Source organism: Spinacia oleracea, chromosome 5, assembly GCF_020520425.1.
Source record: "Spinacia oleracea cultivar Varoflay chromosome 5, BTI_SOV_V1, whole genome shotgun sequence".
NCBI classification, from domain to species: domain Eukaryota; kingdom Viridiplantae; phylum Streptophyta; class Magnoliopsida; order Caryophyllales; family Amaranthaceae; genus Spinacia; species Spinacia oleracea.
In genome coordinates this window covers 89,308,321-89,332,922 of record NC_079491.1, presented here as the reverse complement: position 1 = coordinate 89,332,922, position 24,602 = coordinate 89,308,321, and the positions used below count along the sequence as shown (strand labels likewise).

Genomic DNA, 24,602 nt, shown 5'->3' with positions numbered 1-24,602 from the left:
TGTTGAAATTCGAATAATTTAGAATTGATTTGATTTTCATAATTAATTAACGATTTAATTAGGTATCCATGATTAAAAACCACCATAAAAATTGTTAATTTATGATAAATTTTAATTTTTTATGACCTAGATTTGAATCCATGATAATCGAAAATTAATTAATTAATAAATTTTCGATTTTTCGCCCTAAATTTATGAAATTAATATGATTTATTAATTTGTCAGTAAATTTGAATTAAAAAGTTTTAGTTTTTATGAAATTCGCTCATGAATGTTGCACGCACAAAGCAAAGGAAGCTACGTGTTACCCTTAAGGGGTGTTGTACAGTGCCGGCATGCGACGACGAGCAAGGGAGCTCGTCGCCCATGCGGTACGAATGCAACGAGCAACAAGCAATGGCGCGCGCGTGAAGCAAAGGTGTTGGGCGTGTGTGCTGCGCATGGGCGATGGGCGATTGGCAATGGCGTGAGCCAGACGAGCAGTTGCGTGTGGGCAGCGAGCGTGCTGCGCCACAACGCGCCCAGCCTCGCCCAGCGAAGCGACCAGACGCGTCGAGTGAGGCAGGCTGCGCGCAGTGTTGCCTGGGCTGGCTGCGATGCGTGTGGCCTACTCGTGGGATGCCGTGCGATCATTCGATGGGGCGCTGCTGCCTCATGACTAGATGGGGCTTGGGCGCAAGCCCAAGTGCCTCGTCTTGTTACGATTGATGAGCTTTGATTTTAATTTTAAATTTTCAGTTCGGAAACGATTTTAATTAATTTTAAAATTCGTAATTTAAATTGTTTTCTCGGAATTTAATTTGAATAATCTAATTATTATAAAATTTAATTTATACTAATTATTTTACTAAAATTAATACCTTGAATTAATTTAAATTCATTTAATTCAATTGAAAATAAATTAAATGGATTCAATTATAAATTTATACGAGCTTTAAATTTTAATTAAATTTGTATGTTTCCGGTTAGACTAGGAAATACATTTTTATGTTTAAAATTAGTAAAGCATGTGAATTTATTGGTTTAAGTGGGAGCATTTTTAGTCATAAACTCTTGATTAGGTCTACATTCCTTTATGGTTAAACAACTTGATTAGAATTAATAAGGACTGAATAATTGGTAGATTATTGGTGCCCTTGATAAATTGCTGCAAATATTTATGTGATGCATAACATGTTCTACTAACCAGCTATGTGGGCCATTCATGATAATGAATGGGTGAATGGTATATATTGTATATGTACTGTTTTGCAGGTTATTGAAAAGTGACTAGTATGGCCTAAATACGATAGAAAATATGGTCTGCGTACCATTAATTTGAATGCAATATTGGTCTAAAGTACCAAATTTTATTGCTTTTAAATATGGTCTGCGTACCATCAAATAGTTGTAATTAGTTTAATTATAGCTTATCCTATTTGAAGAAAATGGCGCCTTCCATGGTGAAATTCAAGACGGAGTTTCCAATCCATTTTTAAGACGGACTTTGAAGTTGAAGCTTCAAGATGAAATCGGGCCATACTAGATCACATTTATATCTTATGCATGTTTTAAGTTATTTATTGCTTTAAATATGTCTTAATTATGCATGAGATTATGGCTTGATTATGTTGCATGATTAAAGATTTTAGTTCACTTAAAATCTAGCCAACATAGTAAGAGCATTAAGTTCCAAACATAAAAATTGAGTTAAAAGGTGCCATGCCAAAATAACACTTACTTAGTTAACCTTTACATCAATCACAGTAATAGTTTTCCGCCATTGCGAGGTGTTACTTATTGATTCTAAAGGGGTAAGGTACACAAATAATTGTGAGTACATGTTAGTTTTGGTGAAACTCAACGATATAAGTAAGGAGTCCTTTTATGTCGTGGCAAATGCGATAGGTTTACCTAATAAGTTCTTAGACGTACCTATCAACCAAGAGTAGTTTCTAGACTATTAGCAAAGGCTTTGCTTAACTAAAATATTTTAGAATTGAGTCTAAATACATAATGTGCTTAATTCTTCAATGATTTAAGGGTCTTGGAATCATTTTATTCACACCTTCCGGAACACATAACTTGAATAAAATGCTTAATAAATGATAAATTATGCATGTTTGCTAGAATTTAAAAGTTTGTTAAGAGAAACTGTGAATGGTTATTTATTTGTTTATTCTTTTTCAATTGTAGTTTTAACTATGGAAAACAACAATCAAAACATCATCATGGGTTCTGAGCTTATGGTCAAGCTGAACCTAACGAATTTTCTTGAATGGGAAGCTAAGCTTATTGAAATAGTCAGACTCAATGGACTTGAGTATGTACTGTTACATCCCATGCCAAGCTACTATGCCAGAGACATGATGTAACACCCCGTATTTTTAGACCTCTTTTATTATTCTGTAATTACGATTATTAACGCAATTACGTCCTAAATTTTTCCGATATTATTTTATTTATCGTATTATGTCTATCTTTTTATTGTGAAATAAAACCAATTAATTGAGCCCAATTTATTTTTGTACAAGCCCATTTCATTACTCCAAAAATCTGATTTTTATTCTTTGATATGGAAATTGCAATTTTATCCTTGGTCAATTAGATGACTAAAATTCAATTCTTTTCTCTCCTTCCATACGTGTAAATGGTGGAGCTTGCCACCAATATTTCGACTCTCTTTTTTTCTAAAAGTTGTCCAAACTAACAGCAAAGTTCATTCTAACTTCTCCTTCCTTGCGTGGCTAGTAATTTGAATGCCAGATGTTCATGAATTTCTTCTCCTTCATGACTCATCCATGCCAATAACAGCTATAAATACCACCTTAATTTTCAGTCATTTTCAAGCTCAAAAACTCCATCCCCATTTATGAATTTGTTGAGTAAATTAACATTGTTTCTTCTTCCTTATTCTGTGGGTTATGGCTTTCATGGTAAATCCATTCAAGCTCTATATTTCACCAATAATACCCACGAGTGTAACAATTTAAACCCAGAAATTTCAAACACGAAACCCGAATTATTCAATTTTCTCTCACCTCTGTCTGACCACTGCCTCTTCTGCCACCACCTCCGCCGGCTTTGCCGTGTCCAGCCAACCACCTTGCTCGGCCTCCTCTGATGTACCTCCGCTGCCGAGGTGGCGGAGCTGCTGGCTATGTTTCTTCTGTTTTGGTTGTTGCATGCTACTGCTTTTCTTCCTCTTATGAAAATTATCCAAAAGAAAAGGGGATTGTTATGAATGGACCGTGAGGTTTAAATCAATGAAGACTTTTTCTTTTGGGCTTTCCCATGAATACAAAGGCTAAGATATTTAAAAGAAGTAAATGAGCAGGCATTTAGGCTTTTCAAAGCAAGTTTTGTATAACAAAGTTAATAAGTAAGTATTATGACTTTGTGAGTTATGAATTTTAAGTTGGAGTGTTTAATTAAAGATTTCTATTTAACAAATATTAATGATCATCATTGTTATAATTTTGAGGTTATCTTCCGGATTATTAAATTAATGATGGATCTTATGGATGCCGATAATTTTGGGATTTGAGGAAATAGTATGAACGGTCAAGGTAACTATTATGTCCAGCATTTAAGTTTTATATGCCTGTATGTATGTTATGTGTGATTATATAATTATTATGTGATTTATGTGCCAAATACATGATATATGATTTAAAGTTTATGAGTACAATTATGATAATATGTTATTATTTTATGACGTTGTTCGGAAATAATTATGATATTTATAAAGTTATTTTAAAGAAAGACGATTTTGTTTTTGTCGGCCTGGAAAAGTGAACTGAACTAGTAAATGGGCAAGTTATAGGTGGAGGCAAGTTAAAGTCAAAGTTAAAGTTAAAGTATGGGAAACAGTTCCCCCCTGAAAAGATGTAAGAAAAGTCCCGCCAAAGCTTGTACTTGCCAATGAGCTATAAAGGAAATGATTCCTTGCCGACACAATTTTCAAGATAACCAGATTAAGTTAGTTATTTCCGAACAATAAATGTTAATGATTGATATGTGCCAAATGATTTTCAAAATAAAACCGTTTTGACGGGCTGGAGTAATATTACTGAGTTTTCCACTCATTTTTGGATTTTTCTGTGTTTTTCCTGTTTTCTATTTTTATGATGATGTACAGGTTCAGTTAAGAAGCTAGAGTTGCTCGAGACGAAAGTTATTACTGGAGTCAATATTTTATTATGGAGATATCGATATGAGTAATTATTTATTATGGGAATCCTGTTATTGAGGTTGTTATAAGAATATTGATTTATATTTATTTTTGAGAAAGTTGTATTATTTATGGAATTTTATTAAGGATTATTTTATTTGTGGGCCCATACCCACAGGTCCCAGGATTAATTAAGCCTAATTCCGCTGCTAATGATCAGCTAAGTATGGTTTATTACCGATATTTAAGGTACCGAAAAGTCGGGGCGTTACACATGACCCCTGAAAGATTTTCCGCATGGGATGCGGATCTCAAAAAGGTTATGAGTCTCATGCTGAACAATATCCCTGATGAATGGGCTAGAAGAGTTGTAGCTTACAAACCTTTTACGCTCATCAAGAATCTGACGGATATCTGTCGTGGAAACACAGAGGACAGGGACCTAAATGTCCATGAGTTGATTGAATCAATGTCTGGTCTAAAGGTTGGTTCTCCTAACAGGTGTTATAGGATGGAGGTCCAAGAAACACATGTTCAGCTCCTTCGCACTAAACAGAGGGTAGGCGTCCCACTGAGGTTCCATGTGGAGCTTATGCTTTCATATTTTGTTCGCCTAAGTCTGCTAGGAACACCAATAAGCGAAAGGATGGCAGTCTCTATGTTACTCAATTCACTGCACAGTGGGTTTGGTCGCTTTAAGCAACTATACCTAAGTGAACCAAGAGAAGAAACAGTTTCAGAGTTTGTTCACCTTGTCAGAAAGGCTGAGATAGTACTCGACTCTGAAGCCAAAGATTTACTCAAGGCTAGAGGCAGACCCTTCAAGAAAGGTGGAAAGTCCAAGGGCAATGCCGAGTCAAGAAAGAAGATATAGCGGGACAAGTCCACATCAAGCTGTCTTTATTGTGATGGAATAGGCCATTACAAGAGAGAATGTCCAAAGATTAAGGAAGATCAGAAGAACGGAACAGTCGTTCCATCTTTCTCAAGTATTTTCGTTATAGACTGTATACTTGCTAATTCAACTTCTTGGGTGTTAGATACAGGTTGTGGCTCACACTTATGTTCCAATTCACAGGGACTAAGAAGAAGTAGAAGGTTAAGCAAGGGTGAAGTCGACCTACGAGTGGGAATGGAGCACGGATTGCTGCTTTAGCTGTAGGAACTTATTATTTGTCGTTGCCCTCTGGGCTAGTTTTGGAACTGGAAGATTGTTTCTATGTTCCAAGTCTTACTAAAAACATCATTTCTGTTTCTTGCTTAGATGCTAAGGGATTTTCCTTTTCAATAAAAGACAATAGTTGTTCGTTTTATTTTAAAGAGATGTTTTATGGATCTGCTAGATTAGTCAATGGACTTTATTTATTAGATCACGACAAACAAGTTTATAACATAAATACCAAAAAGGCCAAAAAGGATGATTCACATCTCACCTATCTGTGGCATTGTCGATTAGGCCATATTAACTTGAAACGCATAGAAAGACTTCAAAAGGAAGGAATTCTAGAACCATTTGACTTAGAGGATTATGGTAAGTGCGAATCATGTTTACTTGGCAAAATGACAAAGCAACCTTTCTCCAAAGTTGGAGAAAGAGCAACTGAACTATTGGGTTTAATCCATACAGATGCTAGAGGTGGTTTCAGCTACTTTATCACTTTCACTGATGACTTCAGTAGATATGGTTATGTCTACCTAATGAAGCATAAGTCTGAATCCTTTGACAAATTCAAGGGATTTCAGAGTGAAGTAGAGAATCAATTAGGCAAGAAGATTAAGGCACTGCGGTCTGACAGAGGCGGTGAATATCTGAGCTATGAATTTGATGACCATCTGAAAGAATGTGGAATTCAATCAGAATTGACTCCTCCTGGAACACCACAGTGAAACGGTGTGTCGGAACGGAGGAATAGAACCTTGCTAGACATGGTTATAACACTAGTGGAAAAAGGCTCATTTGCATCGCACATTTAAGTGCATTTGCGTCGCACATTTTGCGTGGCAAAAGCTCTCGACGCAAATGACAAAAAGTCATTTGCGTCGCACATTTGTGCGTGGCAAATGACCCTCATTTGCTTCGCACATTAAGCAAATGTGCGACGCAAATGACTTTTCAGGCACCATGTTGAAAAGTCATTTGCCTCGCACATTAGCTTAATGTGCGACGCAAATGACTTTTCAAGCACCATGTTGAAAAGTCATTTGCCTCGCACCTTAGCTTAATGGGCGACGCAAATGACTATTTGAGCGCCAAAAAACTAAGTCATTTGCGTAGCAGATTAAGGTAATGTGCGAGGCAAATGACATTTTTAGCGCCAGAAATTTGGGTGGTGTCTCCACCCCGAATTGTATGTTTGAGAATAAGGATCAAATCTTGGGTTTATGGCCCCCGTTTGCTCCATGGTGGAGTTACAATAAGAAGAGAGATGATCAACACCTCCACAAATCTCACAAGACATCACTTGGACCGGAACACATGTAGAACCCATGTTAGCTTTTTCAAGCCTCTTTTCTAGCATGTCCAATTTTGAGTTCAAGAAATCAATGGTGTCAACCTCATGGAGAAAGAGCAACTGAACTATTGGGTTTAATCCATACAGATGTATGTGGACCAATGAGTACAAATGCTAGAAGTGGTTTCAGCTACTTCATCACTTTCACTGATGACTTCAGTAGATATGGTTATGTCTACCTAATGAAGCATAAGTCTGAATCCTTTGACAAATTCAAGGGATTTCAGAGTGAAGTAGAGAATCAATTAGGCAAGAAGATTAAGGCACTGCGGTCTGACAGAGGCGGTGAATATCTGAGCTATGAATTTGATGACCATCTGAAAGAATGTGGAATTCTATCAGAATTGACTCCTCCTGGAACACCACAGTGAAACGGTGTGTCGGAACGGAGGAATAGAACCTTGCTAGACATGGTTATAATAATTAGATCAATGATGGGTCAGGCCGAACTTCCAATAGAGTTTTGGGGACATGCACTAAATACAGCTGCACTCACTATAAATAGAGCTCCATCTAAAGCTGTTGAAAAGACTCCATATGAGTTATGGTTTGGAAAGGCTCCAAAAGTGTCTTTTCTTAAGATTTGGGGATGTGAAGTATACGTCAAACGATTAATTTCAGACAAACTTCATCCAAAATCTGACAAATGTATCCTTGTGGGCTATCCAAAGGAAACAAAGGGGTATTACTTCTACAATACATCTGAGAGCAAGGTGTTTGTTGCTCGAGATGGTATCTTTTTGGAAAGAGATCACATTTCCAAAATGACAAGTGGGAGAAAAGTAGACCTCGAAAAATTCGAGTCGAATAACAAACTCTAGAGAATGCTCAAGATGACATTCAGGATGAAACTCAGAGATCTTTAGAAGTATCTGGTGAGAATCAAGGACCATCTAGAAATGTAACCCCGCGTAGATCGCAGAGATATAGATCTCAACCGGAAAGGTACTTAGGTATTTTGACGAACGAGAGCTATGAAGTTCTATTACTTGAAAGTGATGAACCTGCGACTTACAAACAAGCTATGACGAGCCCTAGCTCCAAGCAAAGGCAAGAAGCCATGCAATATGAATTAGACTCCATGTCTGAAAACCAAGTTTGGGATTTGGTCGATTTGCCAGATGGCTACCAAGCCATTGGAAGCAAATGGGTTTTCAAACTGAAAAAGGACAAGGATGGGAAACTTGAAGTTTTCAAAGCTAGATTGGTTGCAAAAGGTTACAGGCAAGTCCAAGGTGTGGATTACGATGAAACCTTTTCACCAGTTGCAATGTTAAAGTCTATTCGGATAATGTTAGCAATCGCTGCATATTATGATTATGAAATATAGCAGATGGATGTCAAAACCGCTTTCTTAAACGGCGTTTCAACAGAAACTGTGTTTATGACACATCCTGAGGGTTTTGAGGATCAAAAGAATGCTAAAAAGGTATGCAAGCTTAAGAAATCAATTTACGGATTGAAGCAAGCATCAAGGAGCTGGAATATACGTTTTGATGAAGCAGTCCGTGACTTTGGTTTCATCAAGAACGCAGACGAATCTTCTGTATACAAGAAGTTCAGTGAGAGGAAATTTTCTTTTCTAGTATTATATATCGATGACATATTACTTATCGGAAATGACATGCCTATGTTAAACTCTGTTAAGATTTGGCTTGGGAAATGTTTTTCGATGAAGGATCTAGGAGAACCACAGTACATACTGGGCATCAAGATTTACAGAGATAGATCTAAAAAGATGATTGGACTCAGTCAAAGCACTTATATCAATAAGGTGCTTGAAAGGTTAAATATGGCAGACTCCAAGCGAGGTTACCTACCTATGTCTCATGGAATGACTCTAAGCAAGACTCAGTGCCCAAAAGCACTGGATGAGCGTAGCCAAATGAATGGGATTCCATATGCATCATTGATTGGTTCAATAATGTATGCTATGATATGTACACGCCCGGATGTTGCGTATGCACTCAGTGATACGAGCAGATACCAGTCAGACCCAGAAGAGGCACATTGGACTGCTACCAAGAACATTCCGAAGTACCTGAAAAGGCACAAAGATGACTTCCTGGTCTATGGTGGAGATGATGAATTAATTGTAAAAGTCTATACGGACGCAAGTTTCCAAACCGCAAAGATGATTTCAGATCACAGTCTGGGTTTGTCTTCTGCCTCAACGGAGGTGCAGTAAGCTGGAAAAGTGCTAAGCAAAGCACCATTGCAGATTCTACAACTGAAGCGGAGTACATTGCTGCACATGAAGCAGCAAAGGAAGCTATATGGCTAAGGAAGTTCATAGGTGAACTTGGTGTAGTCCCCTCCATTAAAGGACCAATAGCCCTGTATTGTGATAATAATGGAGCTATTGCATAGGCAAAGGAGCCTAGACACCACCAAAGAGTCAAGCATGTTCTTCGTAGATTACACCTTCTACGAGAGTTCGTTGAAAGAAAAAAAGTCAAGATAAGCAAGATTAGAACTGATGACAACATCTCAGATCCATTGACTAAACCTTTGCCGCGGGCGAAGCACAACTCGCACACTGCAGCTATGGGAATCAAGCATGTTGGAGAATGGCTTTGATCTCCTTATTTAATGTTTTAAAGTTTTAGAGTTTAATACTTTGTAAAACATTATTGGTTAATCATTCACATTAATGAATAGAATTCATTTTTCCATTTAATTTGTGGTTTAATAAATGATGAGTCCCTTCAATTTGACGATATATTCAAGATAGAATGTTAGGACCAGTCCTGTGACTAAGAAATGTCTATCAAGTGAACTTGAATGTTAAAAGTTGAAAATGGTCCCTGGTCGGAGTTTTCTATAAAGATGGACGCATAGAAAACGTTAGACGACTAGAATGCAAGATGACTAGTAGTTCTGTTTCTTGAACTATGTGGACATGGAAATATCGTAATCATTTGCATAGATACTTACTTTCGGAAGACTAGTATCGGACAGACCTATGAAACTTTACTGTAAGAGATGAAAGTCTGTCATAAGTAAATTTCATTAAAGTTATTAGACACTAATCCTCAATACCTGAGATTACTTGTTTGAGAATTGCTTACTTTGACATTGTCAACCGTCGCACCGTAAAAGGAGGCTATAAAGGCAACGCTCGGGTAATCACCTATCAAACGAAGTCTAATCTCAAGATCGCAAGATTGGGATTGTCCTCCCATAAATCGGGATGAGATGCTGAAAGTTGTACAAGGCCACTCGGAGAGCTAGAAACTGTAATATGCATGGCCGTGCTCAGATGAATCATAGGCTATGATTATCTGTTTATTTGATCAGTTGAACTCTGAAACCGAGAAACACCTCTGGACATAATAAGGATGACAACTCTTACCTTATGTTCAAAAGCAAGCATCGAGGGACAAAGGATTTAGGAAATGCACACTTGTCCCTAAGGACAAGTGGGAGACTTAAGGAAATAATGCCCTTGGTCCAAGTATGCATTTAATGGTAAGTCTAATAAATGCGGTTCAGTATTAATTATGCAAGTTAATAATTCAGTGAGATCAAGTGAACTGTATGCCTAGCTAGAGGCCGCTTCAGTTCAAGTGGATTAATGATATGAATCCACAGCTTACTCTTGACTGAACCCGTAGGGCCACACAAATAGTACGTAAATGGATCAAGTATTTAATGGCATTAAATACTCTATCTATGAATATTCGGAATCGACGGATCTTGGTTTCAGTGGGAGCTGAGATCCTCCAAGGGAAATAAATGAATACTCCGGAAACGAAGATATTGCCGGAAACAGAAATATGGATCGTATCGGAAATATAAATATTATACAAGTCATAGATGTTGCCGGAAACGGAAACATGGTACGTATCGGAAAATATTATCGGAAATGGAAATATTGCAGGAAACGGAAATATTGTCAGAATCGGAAATATTATCGGAATCAGAAAATAATTCCGGAAACGGAAATGTTAAATATTTGTTCGAAATGGAAATTAATTCTGGAATCGAAAATGTTAAATATTGTTCGTATCGGAAATGAATTCCGGAATCGGGAAATTAATCGGAAGCGCGTCGTAAGAATTAGCATCGGACGAGCTTGCTAGACGAAGGCCCAGCACGAAGCCAGGCCCGCGTCCAGCAAATAATGGCGCGCCACACACAAACAGCTCAAGGTTGCGCCAGGCCCACCGCAAGGCAGGCTCAGCGCGCGCCTAAGGCCGCAGGCAGCTTCGTGGGCTGCCGTAGCTCGCATGGGCTTCGTGGCCGTGTGGGCTGTGCGCGGGCATGGCATGCACGCTTGCGGGTCATGCTCGTGTAGTGTTTGTGCTTCCGTACGAAACCTAAAACGTATAGGATTCGTTTGATGATTAAATTCCTAATCCTAAAGGATAAATTAATTAATAAGAGTTCTGATAGGATTCTACTTAATTAATGCGTATCCTAGTAGGATTCGATTACTTTTTCCATAGCCTATAAATATGAGGTCAAAGATCATAATTTATATCGAGTTTTAAGTATTTAAAGGTGAGATTTTTCAGCGAAAAATTCAGTCACATTTATTGCCCATATTGCCGAAAATATTAGTACCTTAAGGGCGATTCTAGTTAGTCAATCTTAGGGCGGATCCGGACGTGCTGTGGACTTTCTACGGAGGGACAACACTTGGAGTCCTAAAGACTTGTTCTTGTTCGGTTTGGGCGCAGCAAGGGAGGGCACGCTACAAAGAGTATGCATCCTAATTATGCTAATTGTTATGTGGCAATTAATTTGGAATTCTGGCTTTTATGGTTTTTCCGCATGATTTATATTCGTTTATATGTATCATAACTTAACACAAAACACAAACCATTAATTCCAAGTAAGCACAATGTGGGTTTTCAAACACGAATTTCAAATGAATTTTCTTTAAAAGCACACATGTGATTAAATTTCATCATCGGAGGCGGACCCTAGAAGCTAAACTAGTGGAAAGAAAAAGAAAAAAAAGGAATATGTACACCTTTTTTTTTTAATAGGGGGGGGGGGGGGAAGACTAAGAAAAACATTGAATTGCATAAAATAAAATAAACTAATCAAGAAAATTTGAGAAACATGTGCAATTGCACAAAAGTAAAATAAATGTGTTTGGATTTAAGGGAAAAGAGGGGGAAGAAAAATAAAAAGAAAGAAGGAAAAAGGGAAAACACACTCACAAAATCGTTAGTAATGTTAGTGAAACAAAACAACGATCAAGATAAAAACACAAAACATGAACAACCTAGCAAAACAAAAATGAACCAACCAACCAACACAAACTCCATCAACCACCATCAAACAAGCAAACACTCATACAACAACCATGAAACACAAAAGGAAATCATAGAACAAAGTCACTCAACAAGAAGAAAGGACCATTAACTACCCTACACCAAACAAGAAGTCCAATGATGGCCTAAGACACACAAACTCCCCCCAAGCTAAGATGGACTCCGTCCTCGGAGTCACTGTTGTGTATGGTCCTAAGAAGATGAAGTAGGAGGCTGCCAACCCTCATAAGTACTCCAAGGGATAGGTTGTGAACCGTATCCTCCATCCTCTTACCCTACGGGCCACCCGTAGTGGCCCCAATGCGTCATCTGCTGCTCCTCAGTAAGTGAGGGCATGGGGATTCGCTGCACTGGGTTTCCGTATCTAATGGCCGGATCACCTATTGGATTACTCCCCCCCGGTTTTCTATAGTCATATGGTGGGTAGGAGACTTGCTCTGACCTAGGAATCAGACTCTCAGGGCCTTGCCAATAAGGGTAGGTGGGCTGACCATGTTGCCATCCGGGCACTGGACCTTCTTGAACTGGTCGGTTTGGGTAGTTAAGGTATGGGTCAATATTTCCACTCTCGACCTGCTGAGTGAACAACCGTTGGGCTACATAACTTTGATACTCATTATCCTCTAGGTTCCTCATCTGCAAAAGCTCTAACCTCTCTAAAGTTGTGGACAAGTAATCATCAGTAGAGGTAGAAGAAGAAGAGGGTCTCTCAGATGTAGGAATGGAGGAGACACTAACACGCCTTCTGGTTGGTTTCTCAAAGCTAATGGGTTGGTCACTGGGGTTCAAGGGTATAAAGGGTACCTCCAAAGTGGTGGCGCCCCCTACAGTCTGGGTGATGTCCGGGTGGGGGAGGACACAAAGGTGTTGCTTGGCTACTAACCAACTATACCGTTTACGTCCTCTCTGATCAACAAACTCAGAAATGAAGCTTGCCTTCTTCATCTCCTTAATAGTGAAAGTCCACTCCCCGGAATTGGTTCCATCACATCTAGGTATCTCCCGTGACCCAACTCTCTAGCTATGTGTGTGATAAGCCCCCCACATTTGATCTCACCCCTTGACCTCTCACTATTCCTAATATCTAGACATCTTTTAATGAAACGGTAACCCGGGTTTACTAATCCGTCCTCAAGTGTATTTTCAAAACAAGTGGCGGAGAAATGGACTTTTAACTCGGGTTGAGTGAATTTGCTCATGTCTTCTTTAGGAAAAATGTCCATATTTATCAATCTAGAGGCCGTTCTAAGAGGTGGACTCTTCACTCTATTAGCACTTGCGTTCTTCCAATCTAAAGATGGTTGCCCCGTAATGGCTTTCCACCAACTCAACTAATCATGCCAAGGGTAGATGCTGCTATCAATATCAAAAACAGTGTTGAGGGTGGGCCATTTGAGGATTTCGTTTAGTCTAGTCAAAGTTAAGCATGTTTGCTTATTGAAAAGTCTAAACTTAATCTCATACTCACGGTACTCTTTATCATTAGAGATCTTGGTCCATTGTAGGGTGGATAGGAATTCTAATGTGGTTCTCTCATAGGTAGGTTGTGCGATTTTGAGGAACTCTCCCCAAGATGTTGGCAAGCCTCTTGATCATAGAAAAGAGTGGGGAACATTTTTCGAGTGCTTAATTCTAGGTAGGCTTTCTTGTTAGCACTTGCGAGGCTTTTTGCTCATTTTCGCGGTCGGGTGTTTGTTGTGTGGAAGAAGGACTGGTTTTTCGTTTTTTACTTGCCCCCCCTCTAAGTCTCATCATTCCCTTTTTTAATGCATCCATTTTAAACTGGGGAATGGTTTGACACAGAACGAGGGTGACACAAGGTTAAACAATGAAAACAAACACAAACTCCAACTTCACTAAACACCACAACACACTCCCTTTCCTTCAAACCCCCAATTCAATCCAATGTACCTGTTTCAAATAATTCAACAATAATATTCAAGCACAATGAGGGGAGGGTTGCCAACAACTAACAACTAACAACTAACAACACTATACAAAAATCAAACACAATTTCACACAACACACTTATATTTACACTAACTACGTAATAATCACAAAAATTCAAAGCAAAACCACAATGTAGCAATTAAATATTTTTATTTAATTTCTGATTTTTTTGTATTTTCGGATAAAAATAAATATTTTAATTTTTTTTTCAATAAATTAAAAAGCTATGGAAAAACAAAATATCAACAAATGTTTTAACTCAAGAAAAATTAACAAGTAAAAATTGAGGAAAAATTAAAAAAGAAAAGAGAGTAAGAATTATACCTCCTCCTTGGTGAGTGTTACTCCAAAATTCCAAGTAGAGCACCTTCTTGCTCCTCCTTTTCTTCTAGTTATTTTCGAACTCCCCTTCTTTTTTAATTTAATTTCGAAATTTTTGATTTTTTTTTTTTGGGTAAAATGAAGAAAGAAAATGAAAAATTGAGAGATGTAGAGAAAAGAATTGGAAAAGGAATGTGTGTTTTTGAGTATGGTGGAATGAAGTTTGAAGATGAGTGTGTTAATGGGGATGGGGATGGAGGTTGAAGATGAAAGAGAATAGGGTTTGAGGGTTAGGTAGGAAATGAGCAAATGTTTGCCGTTTTTTTTTCAGGTTCTTTTTTTTATTTTTTTCTTTAATTATTTTTTTACCTGGTTCTGTCGCGGGCGGGAAGAAATTTTCCGCGGGCGGGGAAAGGTTCCTGGAACTTTCTGAACTTTGGCTTATGGGGTTCGTTGCGGCCGGGAAACATTATCCCAGGCGGGACATGATTTCTCGCGGGCTAGGAAAAGTTCCTGGAACTTCCTGCCTTCGAACTACTCAGTTTGTCGCGCCCGGGGTGGATTTTACTCGCCCGGGATGAACTTTCTTGCCCGAGCCCAACTACAAAATACTCGGGTTATCTCCCGAGAAGTGCTTTTGTTCAACGTCGGTAAGCTCGACCGAAAAACAAACACAAAGACTATCTCATGTTCGGAAGAACATCAAACTCATCTAAATGTACAACATTTGCTTGTTCAATTACCGAACCATCAAAATACGTTTTCAATCTTTGCCCATTCACTTTGAATGATTCAGTTCCTTCATTTCCAATCTCAACCGCACCATATGGAAAAACCTTTTTCACAACAAAAGGACCACTCCATCTAGACTTTAACTTACCCGTAAAAAGTCTCAAACAAGAGTTGTAGAGTAATACCTTATCTCCTACCTTGAACTCTTTCTTGATGATATGCTTGTCATGCCAAGCCTTTTTTTTTCTCCTTGTATATCCTTGCATTCTCATATGCATCTCTTCTCAACTCCTCTAAGGCATGGAGATCAAGCATCCTCTTCTCCCCCGCGGCTTGCAAATCAAAATTAAAGAGCTTGATTGCTCAATGTGCTTGGTGCTCAAGTTCCATCGGTAAATGACATGCCTTACCATACACAAGCTTATAAGGAGTGGTACCAATTGGGGTCTTGAAAGCGGTTCTATAGGCCCACAATGCATCATCTAACCGACTAGACCAATCCTTTCGTGACCTATCAACCATTTTCTCCAAGATCAACTTCACTTGTCTATTGGAAATTTCACCTTGCCCACTTGTTTGGGGGTGGTATGCCAATGCTACCTTGTGCTTCACACCATATTTCTCAAGTAAAGCTTGGAAAGATCGCTTTGCAAAATGGGATCCTCCATCACTTATAATGGCACGTGGCACTCAAAATCTCGGGAATATGACTTTCTTGAAAATTTTCACCACCACCTTTGCATCATTTGTAGGAGATGCAATTGCTTCTACCCACTTAGACACATAATCAACGGCAACTAATATATACCTGTTTCTAAAAGATGAAGGAAATGGCCCCATGAAATCTACTCCCCACACATCAAAAATTTCCAATTCAAGAATGTTGTTTAGAGGCATTTCATTCCTTCTTGAGATATTGCCGGTTCTTTGACACCGGTCACAAGCTTTGACTACACCCTACACATCCTTGAACATTGTGGGCCAAAAGAATCCGCATTGCAACACTTTTGCCATTGTCTTGTTAGCACTCATATGCCCTCCACAAGGTGAGGAATGGCACATGTTGATAACACTTTCAATCTCATTGTCTGGAACACATCTTCGAAATAGCCCATCAACTCCTTGCTTATATAACAAAGGATCATCCCAAAAGTATTGACGAACATCATGAAGGAAACTCCTCTTTTGTTGATAAGTGAGATACGGAGGGAGAATGTTGCATGACAAGTAGTTTGCATTATCCGCAAACCAAGGGACCGGAGTATCAAGAATAGCAAAAAGTTGATCATCGGGGAATGAATCATCAATTGGGATTGAATCAATCACATCTTCATTCAAGGGCAAACGTGAGAGATGATCGGCTACAACATTTTCCGCACCCTTCTTGTCACGGATTTCAATATCAAACTCTTGCAATAGAAGGATCCACCTTATCAACCTTGGTTTAACATCTTTCTTGGCAAGCAAATATTTCAAGGCCGAGTGGTCGGTGAAGATGATCACTTTTGAGCCTACCAAGTAAGATCTAAACTTCTCCATAGCATGAACAACAACAAGTAGCTCTTTTTCCGTAGTGGCATAGTTCCTTTGGGCTTCATCTAATGTGTTGCTAGTGTAATATATGGCATGGAGCTTGCCATCCTTCCTTTGACCAAGAACCGAACCAACGGCAAAATCCGATGCATCACACATGACCACAAAGGGGAGCTCCCAATTTGGAGGTTGGATAATTGCTGCCGAAATCAAAGCTTCCTTCAACCTTTCAAATGCTAGCAAACAATCATTAGTAAACAAAAAGGGGGCATCTTTTACCAAAAGTTAAGTGAGCGGCTTAGAGATTTTGGAGAAAGCCTTTATGAACCGGCAGTAAAATCCCGCGTGTCCAAGAAAGCTCCACACCCCTTTCACATTGGTTGGGGGAGGGAGGCGCTCAATTACCTCAACTTTGGCACGATCAACTTCAATGCCCCTATTAGAAATCACATGACCAAGCACAATACCTTCTTCTACCATAAAATGATATTTTTCCCAATTCATGACAAGGTTCACCTCTTGACATCTTTTTAAAACTTTAACAAGGTTAGCAAGACAAATATCAAAAGATGAACCACAAACTAAGAAATCATCCATGAAAACCTCAATAGAAGACTCAAGCATATCGGAAAAGATTGACATCATACACCTTTAAAAAGTACGTCGAAGGTGCATTACATAATCCAAAAGGAATCCTTCGATAAGCATAGGTGCCGAATGGACAAGTTAAAGTAGTCTTCTCTTGATCCTCGGGTTAGATAGGAATTTGGAAAAATCCCGAAAATCCATCCAAGAAACAATAGTGACTATGACTTGCCAATCTTTCCAATATTTTATCAATAAAAGGGAATGGAAAGTGATCTTTTCGGGTGGATTTATTCAATTTTCTATAATCAATTCACATTCTCCACCCGGTGACCGACCTTGTAGAAATGGCCTCACCTTTCTCATTCTTGATGATAGTCATGCCTCCCTTTTTGGGAACTACTTGAACCGGGATTACCCATTTACTATCGGAGATCGGATAGATAATACCCGCTTTAAGTAGTTTGACAACCTCATTTTTCACCACTTCTTTCATGTTTGGATTTAATCTTCGTTGTGGTTCAATACAGGAGGCATGGTCATCTTCAAGCAAAACCTTATGCATGCACAATGAGGGACTTATCCCCTTAACGTCATCAATTGTATAACCAATAACACTTCGGAATTTTCTCAAGGAAGTCAAAAGTTTTTCAAGAGAAGTGTTATCAAGCTTAGCATTAACAATAATGGGATAGTTCTCATTTTCATCAAGAAAAACATATTTAAGGGAAGGGGGAAGGGGTTTGAGTTCGACCTTATGAGGAGGCGTAGTCCTCTCCTCTTTTTCATTCGCTTGTAGCATTTCGATCTTTCCACGGTGGACCGATGCTTCATCAAGGAGCATCTTGTACCATTTTACTTCCTCACTTTCCTCAAAATATCTTCCCATTATGATAGCTTGCAATGGGTCTTTCACTTCAATCATTTCTCTAAATTACTTCAAGTCCTCTTTCATGGTGTCAATGCGGTGGACTTCATTCATCATGGGTGAGTTCATGGCTTGTTGAAGAGTAAAAGTGATTTTCTCATCTCCAACATTTAAAGTCAACCGCCCATCTTTCACATCAATAACAACTCGATCCCACCGTAGAAAGGAAAGGCCTTCCTAGAATGAGAGGAACCTTGGAGTCTTCTTCCATCTCCATAATGACAAAATCACAAGGCACAAAAACTCTTCCAACTTGGACCGGGACATCTTCCAAAAATCCCAAGGGTGTTTTAACCGAATGGTCGGCTAGTTGAAGTGACATCCATGTAGGCTTCATTCCCCCAATATTTAGCCTTTGAGCCATAGAGAGCATAAGGCTAACACTTGCCCCAAGATCACAAAGGGCATTCTTTGGCTCAAGATCACCAATCTTCACTGGTATTGAGAAGCTACCCGGATCACTATGCTTTTCTAGAAGCTTGTTTTGAATGATAGCACTCACTTCCATAGGAAGAGAAACGGTTGCTTCTTCAAGCTTTGCCTTGTTGGTAAGAAGTTCTTTCAAATACTTTGCATAAGTTGGCATTTGTGCCATGGCATGGAGGAAAGGTATGTTCACTTGTAACCCTTTCATGATATCAAGAAACTTAGAATATTCTCATTCAACTTCTTCTCAACCACTCTATGAGGAAAAGGGATGGGTGGCTGGTAGGGTTTCATGAGAGCTTTTTCACTCTCCTTAATCACAACCTCTTCACTCTTTGAGTCACTCTTCTCACATTGTGTTTGCTCACTTTTCTCACTTTTCACTCTTTCACTCTCAACTTTCTCTTCTTCTTCACATCCCTCATCTCTCTTTGTGGCTACCTCTTCTCTCATGACCGGACCTTCATAACCTTTTCCCGATCTCAAAGTGATTGCTTTTATGTGCTCTTTTGGGTTCAAAACAGTTTGGCTCGTAAGTTGAAGACCGGAACTTGAAGAAGAACTTCCCACATGTTGTGCAATTTGACCCAATTGAGTTTACATGATCTTGTTGTAGGCTTGGAGTTGTTGGACCGAAGAAGTGACCTCACTTAGGCACTTGTCGATATCCACATTTGTCTTGGTTTGATGAGCAATGAAAGTCTCCATGATGGACTCAAGATTTGACTTTTGAGGAGGAGCTTGATTGAATTGAGGCTTAGGTTGAGATGAAGCTCCTTGATTGTACCTGTTAGGGGGGAAAATACCCTCTTGGTGACATGGGCATACGTGGCAATCATTGCTTACGTGGCTGCCAACAAGGCGCAAGGTGGCATTATTCGAACGATATTCCCAACTGCTGGGCTCAAAACGGACGTTACAAACCCTTGATGAAGCCGGCCTTCATTACGTATTTATTATCTAATTATGAGCAATTATTCCATAAACGTTACATTCTTGTTGTAAATGCCTATAAAATGGCTTAGTCTTGTCTATTTTACACACATGATTTCCAAGCAATAAACCTACGATTATCTTATGCTACTACAACTTGCTCTCACCATTTTCAATTATCTAGCTCGATCGATTGTTAGCACCTTCATCAAGGCAAGTTCGTCTCTAAGTCAAATTTTCCCAAAACAATTTGGCGCCCACCGTGGGGCTGACAATCAAAAGCAGCTCGATAATACCATTCCGATCACCATGTGCTGGAAATGCTAGCTCATCCGATGATATCACTCGTCGCTTCGAAGCCATGGAGCAGCGCATCAACATCTTCCAAAAGGAGATTGAAGCGTTGCACTCTCAAGTGAGGTCCACCGCCTCCATCGCCACCGGATCCAGGTTCCAGTACCGACGAGACACCTCCGGGTTAAATCGCCACTTGGATCTTGACGCCGCTCCAGATCACCCCCTCCATGTACCTTTTGGCGAACCTAGGTGTCCCGTACTCCAGCAGATCCGCGAATTCGATCCATTACCGAATCAACCCCGTTCTAACCCGAGTTGGCTTCCCCCGCCTCCAAATCAACCATCTTCTGCAGGTACATCGGCGACAGTTGCCACCACAACGGCTGCTCGGGTAACCCCACCTCAGGTCGGCATGACGACATCCACCATGGTGATGGCTCCCACTTCCGCTCCGGTGTCTCGTCCGCTGCCTCCCCCAGCGGTGACCATGTCAATTCCCCTGCCTGTTACGCTCCCGGCGCAAGGATCAACGCCAGCAGTTCAAATGCCATGGGATCAACTTTTCTCTCAGCAAGTCGTCCAACCTGTTGTCAACCTGGTCACTTCGGCGCCAGGGGCACCTCCCCAGTTGATGACGATTCCTTTGGCGAGCCAGGCGCCGCAAGCATCATTTCCCAATGCCCTAATGCGACCCGACTCTTCTCGAAACTATTCTCCATACACTCCTCTTAACAGGTCAGTCGCTCCAGTTAGTCACGGTTTCGTAACTCCTTTCCCTTATGTTGCAGGTACCCACGTTACTCAAGGAACACCCCCTAACATGCAACAAGTGGTGCCGCAGTTCACTCCTAACCAACCTCATGGCGTACACCCGCAGAGTACCTATTATCAACATCTCCAAGCCACCCTTCCCGAAACGTTTAGCCCCCTTGTCCCGGTGCTCAACAGCATCTGTGAGAACACCAATCACCAACTCCAACAAATCATGACCATGATAAACAAAATTCCTGGTGTACCAACACCAATCAAAGAAGCTAGCCTAGACAGTTATGCCGACTCCCCATATGCTGATCCCTTTGATGCAATAGACATCCCGAAACGATTTAGCCCACCCAACATGCCCATGTACGACGGGACAACCGACCCAAGAGAACATATCTTGACCTACAAACAACGCATGATGACCATTCCAGTCCCCAAACACATGAGAGAAGCCAGCCTTTGCAAAGGGTTCGATTCGACATTGGTTGGGCCCGCCTTGAAGTGGTTGACTAGCCTGCCAAATGGATGCATTACCTCTTTTGCTCACCTCGACAACATGTTTAACCAACAGTTCGCTAGCAGCAGATGTCTAGAGAAGCAGACAAGCGACTTATACCGAGTAATCCAACGTCCTGACGAACCCCTAAAGGATTATATAGCCCGGTTCATCAGGGAGAAGGTGACTGTTCCTGAAAATGATGTCCCGACAGCCATCGAAGCGTTCAGACAGGGATTATATGGCGAAACCGACCTCTGGAGGGATTTAATCAAATACCCCTGCAAGACGTTCGAAGATGCTGAAGCCAAAGCAATGGCCCAAGTGAGGTTGGAAGAAACTCTCCATTCTCGGAAAGGGGGCAATGACTACTCAAAGACGGAAAGACGGCTGCCCTACCCCAAGAGGAGCAACGACCGCCCTGCTCCTTATTCCCGACCTCAACATGTAGCAGTGGTGGAGGAAGACGACGACTCCGACTGGAAGAACAGCCCGGATCTGCCTCCAAAAATTAACGAATATTCTTTCTGTGTTGACACTGTAGGTCTGATGAACCACCTCTCGAAGATGGGGAAAGCAGTAGACAATGGCCGCCGAAGTCCAGCAAACCCGAGTCCAAGAAGGATCCCTCTAAATGGTGTGATTTCCACGCCGACATCGATCACACAGCTAACGACTGCGTCGCGTTGAGGAGAGAAGTAGCCTACCTGCTGAAAAATGGTTACCTCAAGGATGTCATGTCAGATAAAGCTCGTGGCGTTGTCAACAAAGACAACTCTAACTCTCCATCTCGACCTCCTCCACCTTCCCCTCATACTAAAACTGTGAATTTCATTGCTGGAGGTTCTGACATTTGTGGTTTAACTTATTCTGCAGCGAAGAGACACGCCCGAGAAAACGAGATAGACAGACCAGTCCGAGCTGTAGCCGCCAAATACCTAACCCCTATATCTTTTGATGAATCTGATGCAGGGGACATCTCGGACAAACATCATGACGGCTTGGTGATATCTATTCCTGTTGGAAACTGCATGATCAAACGAGTCCTTGTCGACAATGGCAGCTCAACTAACGTGATGATGCTCGACGCCCTCAAGGAGATGGGGCTCAACCCAGACACATACGTCGTCAAAAAATCCACCGTGCTAATAGGGTTCAGTGGCGAAGCAAAAACCACCTTCGGAGAAGTTACCCTACCCGTTTACGCACAAGGGATCAACCAACAGCTAATTTTCTGCGTTATTGATTGCCCTTCATCTTACAACATTATTTTGGGCAGGCCCTGGATCCATGACATGAAGGCCATCCCTTCGACATATCACCAAACCATCAAGTTCCCGACTCGATGGGGGGTTCAAGAAATCAAAGGAGACCAGCAAGAGTCCAAAGAATGCTATAAGGCGGCCCTAAAGCCATCGGCCACAAATAAATCCTCATTATAGCAATTACAGTCCAATTCCGAACCAGCAAGCTACGAAGAACCCAAATCTGAACAACTCGACGAGATCATCTTGGATCCTGCGAAACCAGAACAGGTCGTCTTTATTGAATGTGATGTACCCGACGACATCAGGTCGGAGCTCGTTAAATTTCTCAAAGCCAACGCGGATTGCTTCGCATGGTCACATGAAGATATGCCAGGCATCAGCCCAAACGTCATCACTCACAAACTCAGTGTCGACCCCGGACATAAGCCCTTCAAACAAAAGCGGCGGAAGTTCGCTCCAGAACGCAACCAAATTATCAACGAAGATGTTCAACAACTACTAGATACAGGAAAGATCAGGGAGGTGAAATATCCAGACTGGTTGGCCAATGTCGTCGTAGTCAGGAAGAAGAATGGGAAATGGCGAGTGTGCATAGATTTCACCGACATCAACAAATCATGCCCTAAAGATTCTTTTCCCTTACCCCACATCGACGCCATAGTTGATGCTACTGCAGGACACGAGATGCTCACATTCATGACGCGTTCAGCGGCTACAGCCAGATTTTGATGCACCCAGAAGATCAAGAGAAAACCGCCTTCATCACGGAGCGGAGAACTTATTGTTACAAGGTCATGCCGTTCGGATTAAGGAACACAGGCGCCACCTATCAGCGCCTAGTCAACAAAATGTTCAGAAAACAACTGGGCGACACAATAGAAGTCTACATCGACGACATGCTTGTGAAATCCAAGAAAGCCTCGGATCACATCACGCATCTTCAGCAAGCCTTCGACGTGTTGCGAGAGTACAGCATGAAACTCAACCCCACCAAATGTTCGTTCGGAGTCTCTTCCGGAAAATTCCTAGGTTACATGGTTACTCAAAGAGGCATCGAAGCTAGTCCTGATCAGATCCGCGCAATCATCAACTTACAGTCACCTCGAAACCAGAAAGACGTACAAAAATTAGCAGGCAGAGTGGCTGCCCTCAACCGCTTCATCTCCAGGTCGTCCGACAAGTGCAAATTGTTCTACGAAATCCTCAGGAAAAATGAGAAGTTCAGCTGGACTGACCGACACGAAGCCGCACTACAACAACTCAAGCAATACCTGTCCAACCCCCCGTTACTGTCCAAACCAAAAAACAATAAAGTGCTACAAGTATACCTCGCAGTTACAGAGTCGACCATCAGTGCAGTGTTAGTACGGGAAGAAGACGGAAAGCAGCTACATGTTTATTACGTTAGTAAGTCTTTACTTAGCGCCGAAACAGGGTACTTTCATCTCAAAAAACTTGTCCTTGCTTTAATCGTTGCTTCAGTTAAATTGCGTCCTTATTTCGAATGTCATCCTATCACTATTCGAACAAACTATCCCATGAAGTCAATCATGAGGAAACCTGAGCTGTCTAGCAGGATGTCCAAATGGGCTATACAATTAGGTTGTTACGACATCCGGTACGAACCTCGCGCAGCCATCAAGTCGCAAGCCCCGGCTGATTTTGTGGCTGACTTCAGCCTGAGCCTCCAACACGAAGTCGATCACGAATTCAACACACTGACCAACAATGGATCCTCGTCAACATGGACCCTACATACTGACGGCTCCTCCAACATACGGGGGACAGGCCTCGGCATCGTGCTAAAGTCGCCACAAGGGGACACCATAGTACAATCCGTCTGTTGCGAGTTCAAAGCTACCAACAACGAAGCAGAGTACGAAGCTTTGATCTTGGGGTTGTCATTAGCACTCGACATGAATATCCGCCGACTTGAGGTACGTTGCGATTCTTTATTAATTATCAGCCAGATTAACCGTTCGTATGCAGCGAAGGACTCCAAGATGCAGGCCTACATGGAAATAGCAAAAAGGCTCGTGAACAAGTTCGACTCATGCACCTTACAACAAATACCAAGAGACCAAAACACCCAGGCTGACGCCTTAGCCAATCTTGGCTCAAACATCAAACCTAAACTCACCTCCATCCCCGTAGTCCACTTAATGTATCCAGCCATCACCAAAGATAACCTACCCATCGCCGAACAATCTCAACTTACTCAAATTCCCTCATGGCGCGACCCTTACATACATTGGCTTAAACACAACACTACCCCACCTGGAGTCACCCACGAAAAAGCCTTCCGCATGAAAGCCTCCAGATTTATCCTAATCCATGGAATATTGTTCAGAAAGTCGGTTGTAGGACCGTACCTGAGATGCCTTGATCATGACGAGATTGAGTCGACATTGCGCAAC

General features: G+C 41.0%; 1 protein-coding gene and 1 pseudogene across 1 annotated transcript; both read right to left on the bottom strand.

The window, feature by feature from the left end:
• Nucleotides 1-15,320: 15,320 nt before the first annotated feature.
• On the bottom strand, nt 15,321-18,000 carry LOC110774760 (uncharacterized; annotated as a pseudogene).
• A 139-nt stretch (nt 18,001-18,139) lies between these two features.
• LOC110774761 (uncharacterized) lies at nt 18,140-18,637 on the bottom strand. The gene has a single exon (XM_021979339.2). It carries the CDS (start codon nt 18,635-18,637, stop codon nt 18,140-18,142), a length of 498 nt encoding a protein of 165 aa, XP_021835031.1.
• Nucleotides 18,638-24,602: the final 5,965 nt, after the last annotated feature.

Bases quoted from the DNA above. Each gene is read 5' to 3' on its own strand.
- LOC110774761 (XM_021979339.2), bottom strand. From the start codon at position 18,637: ATGAAAGGGTTACAAGTGAACATACCTTTCCTCCATGCCATGGCACAA.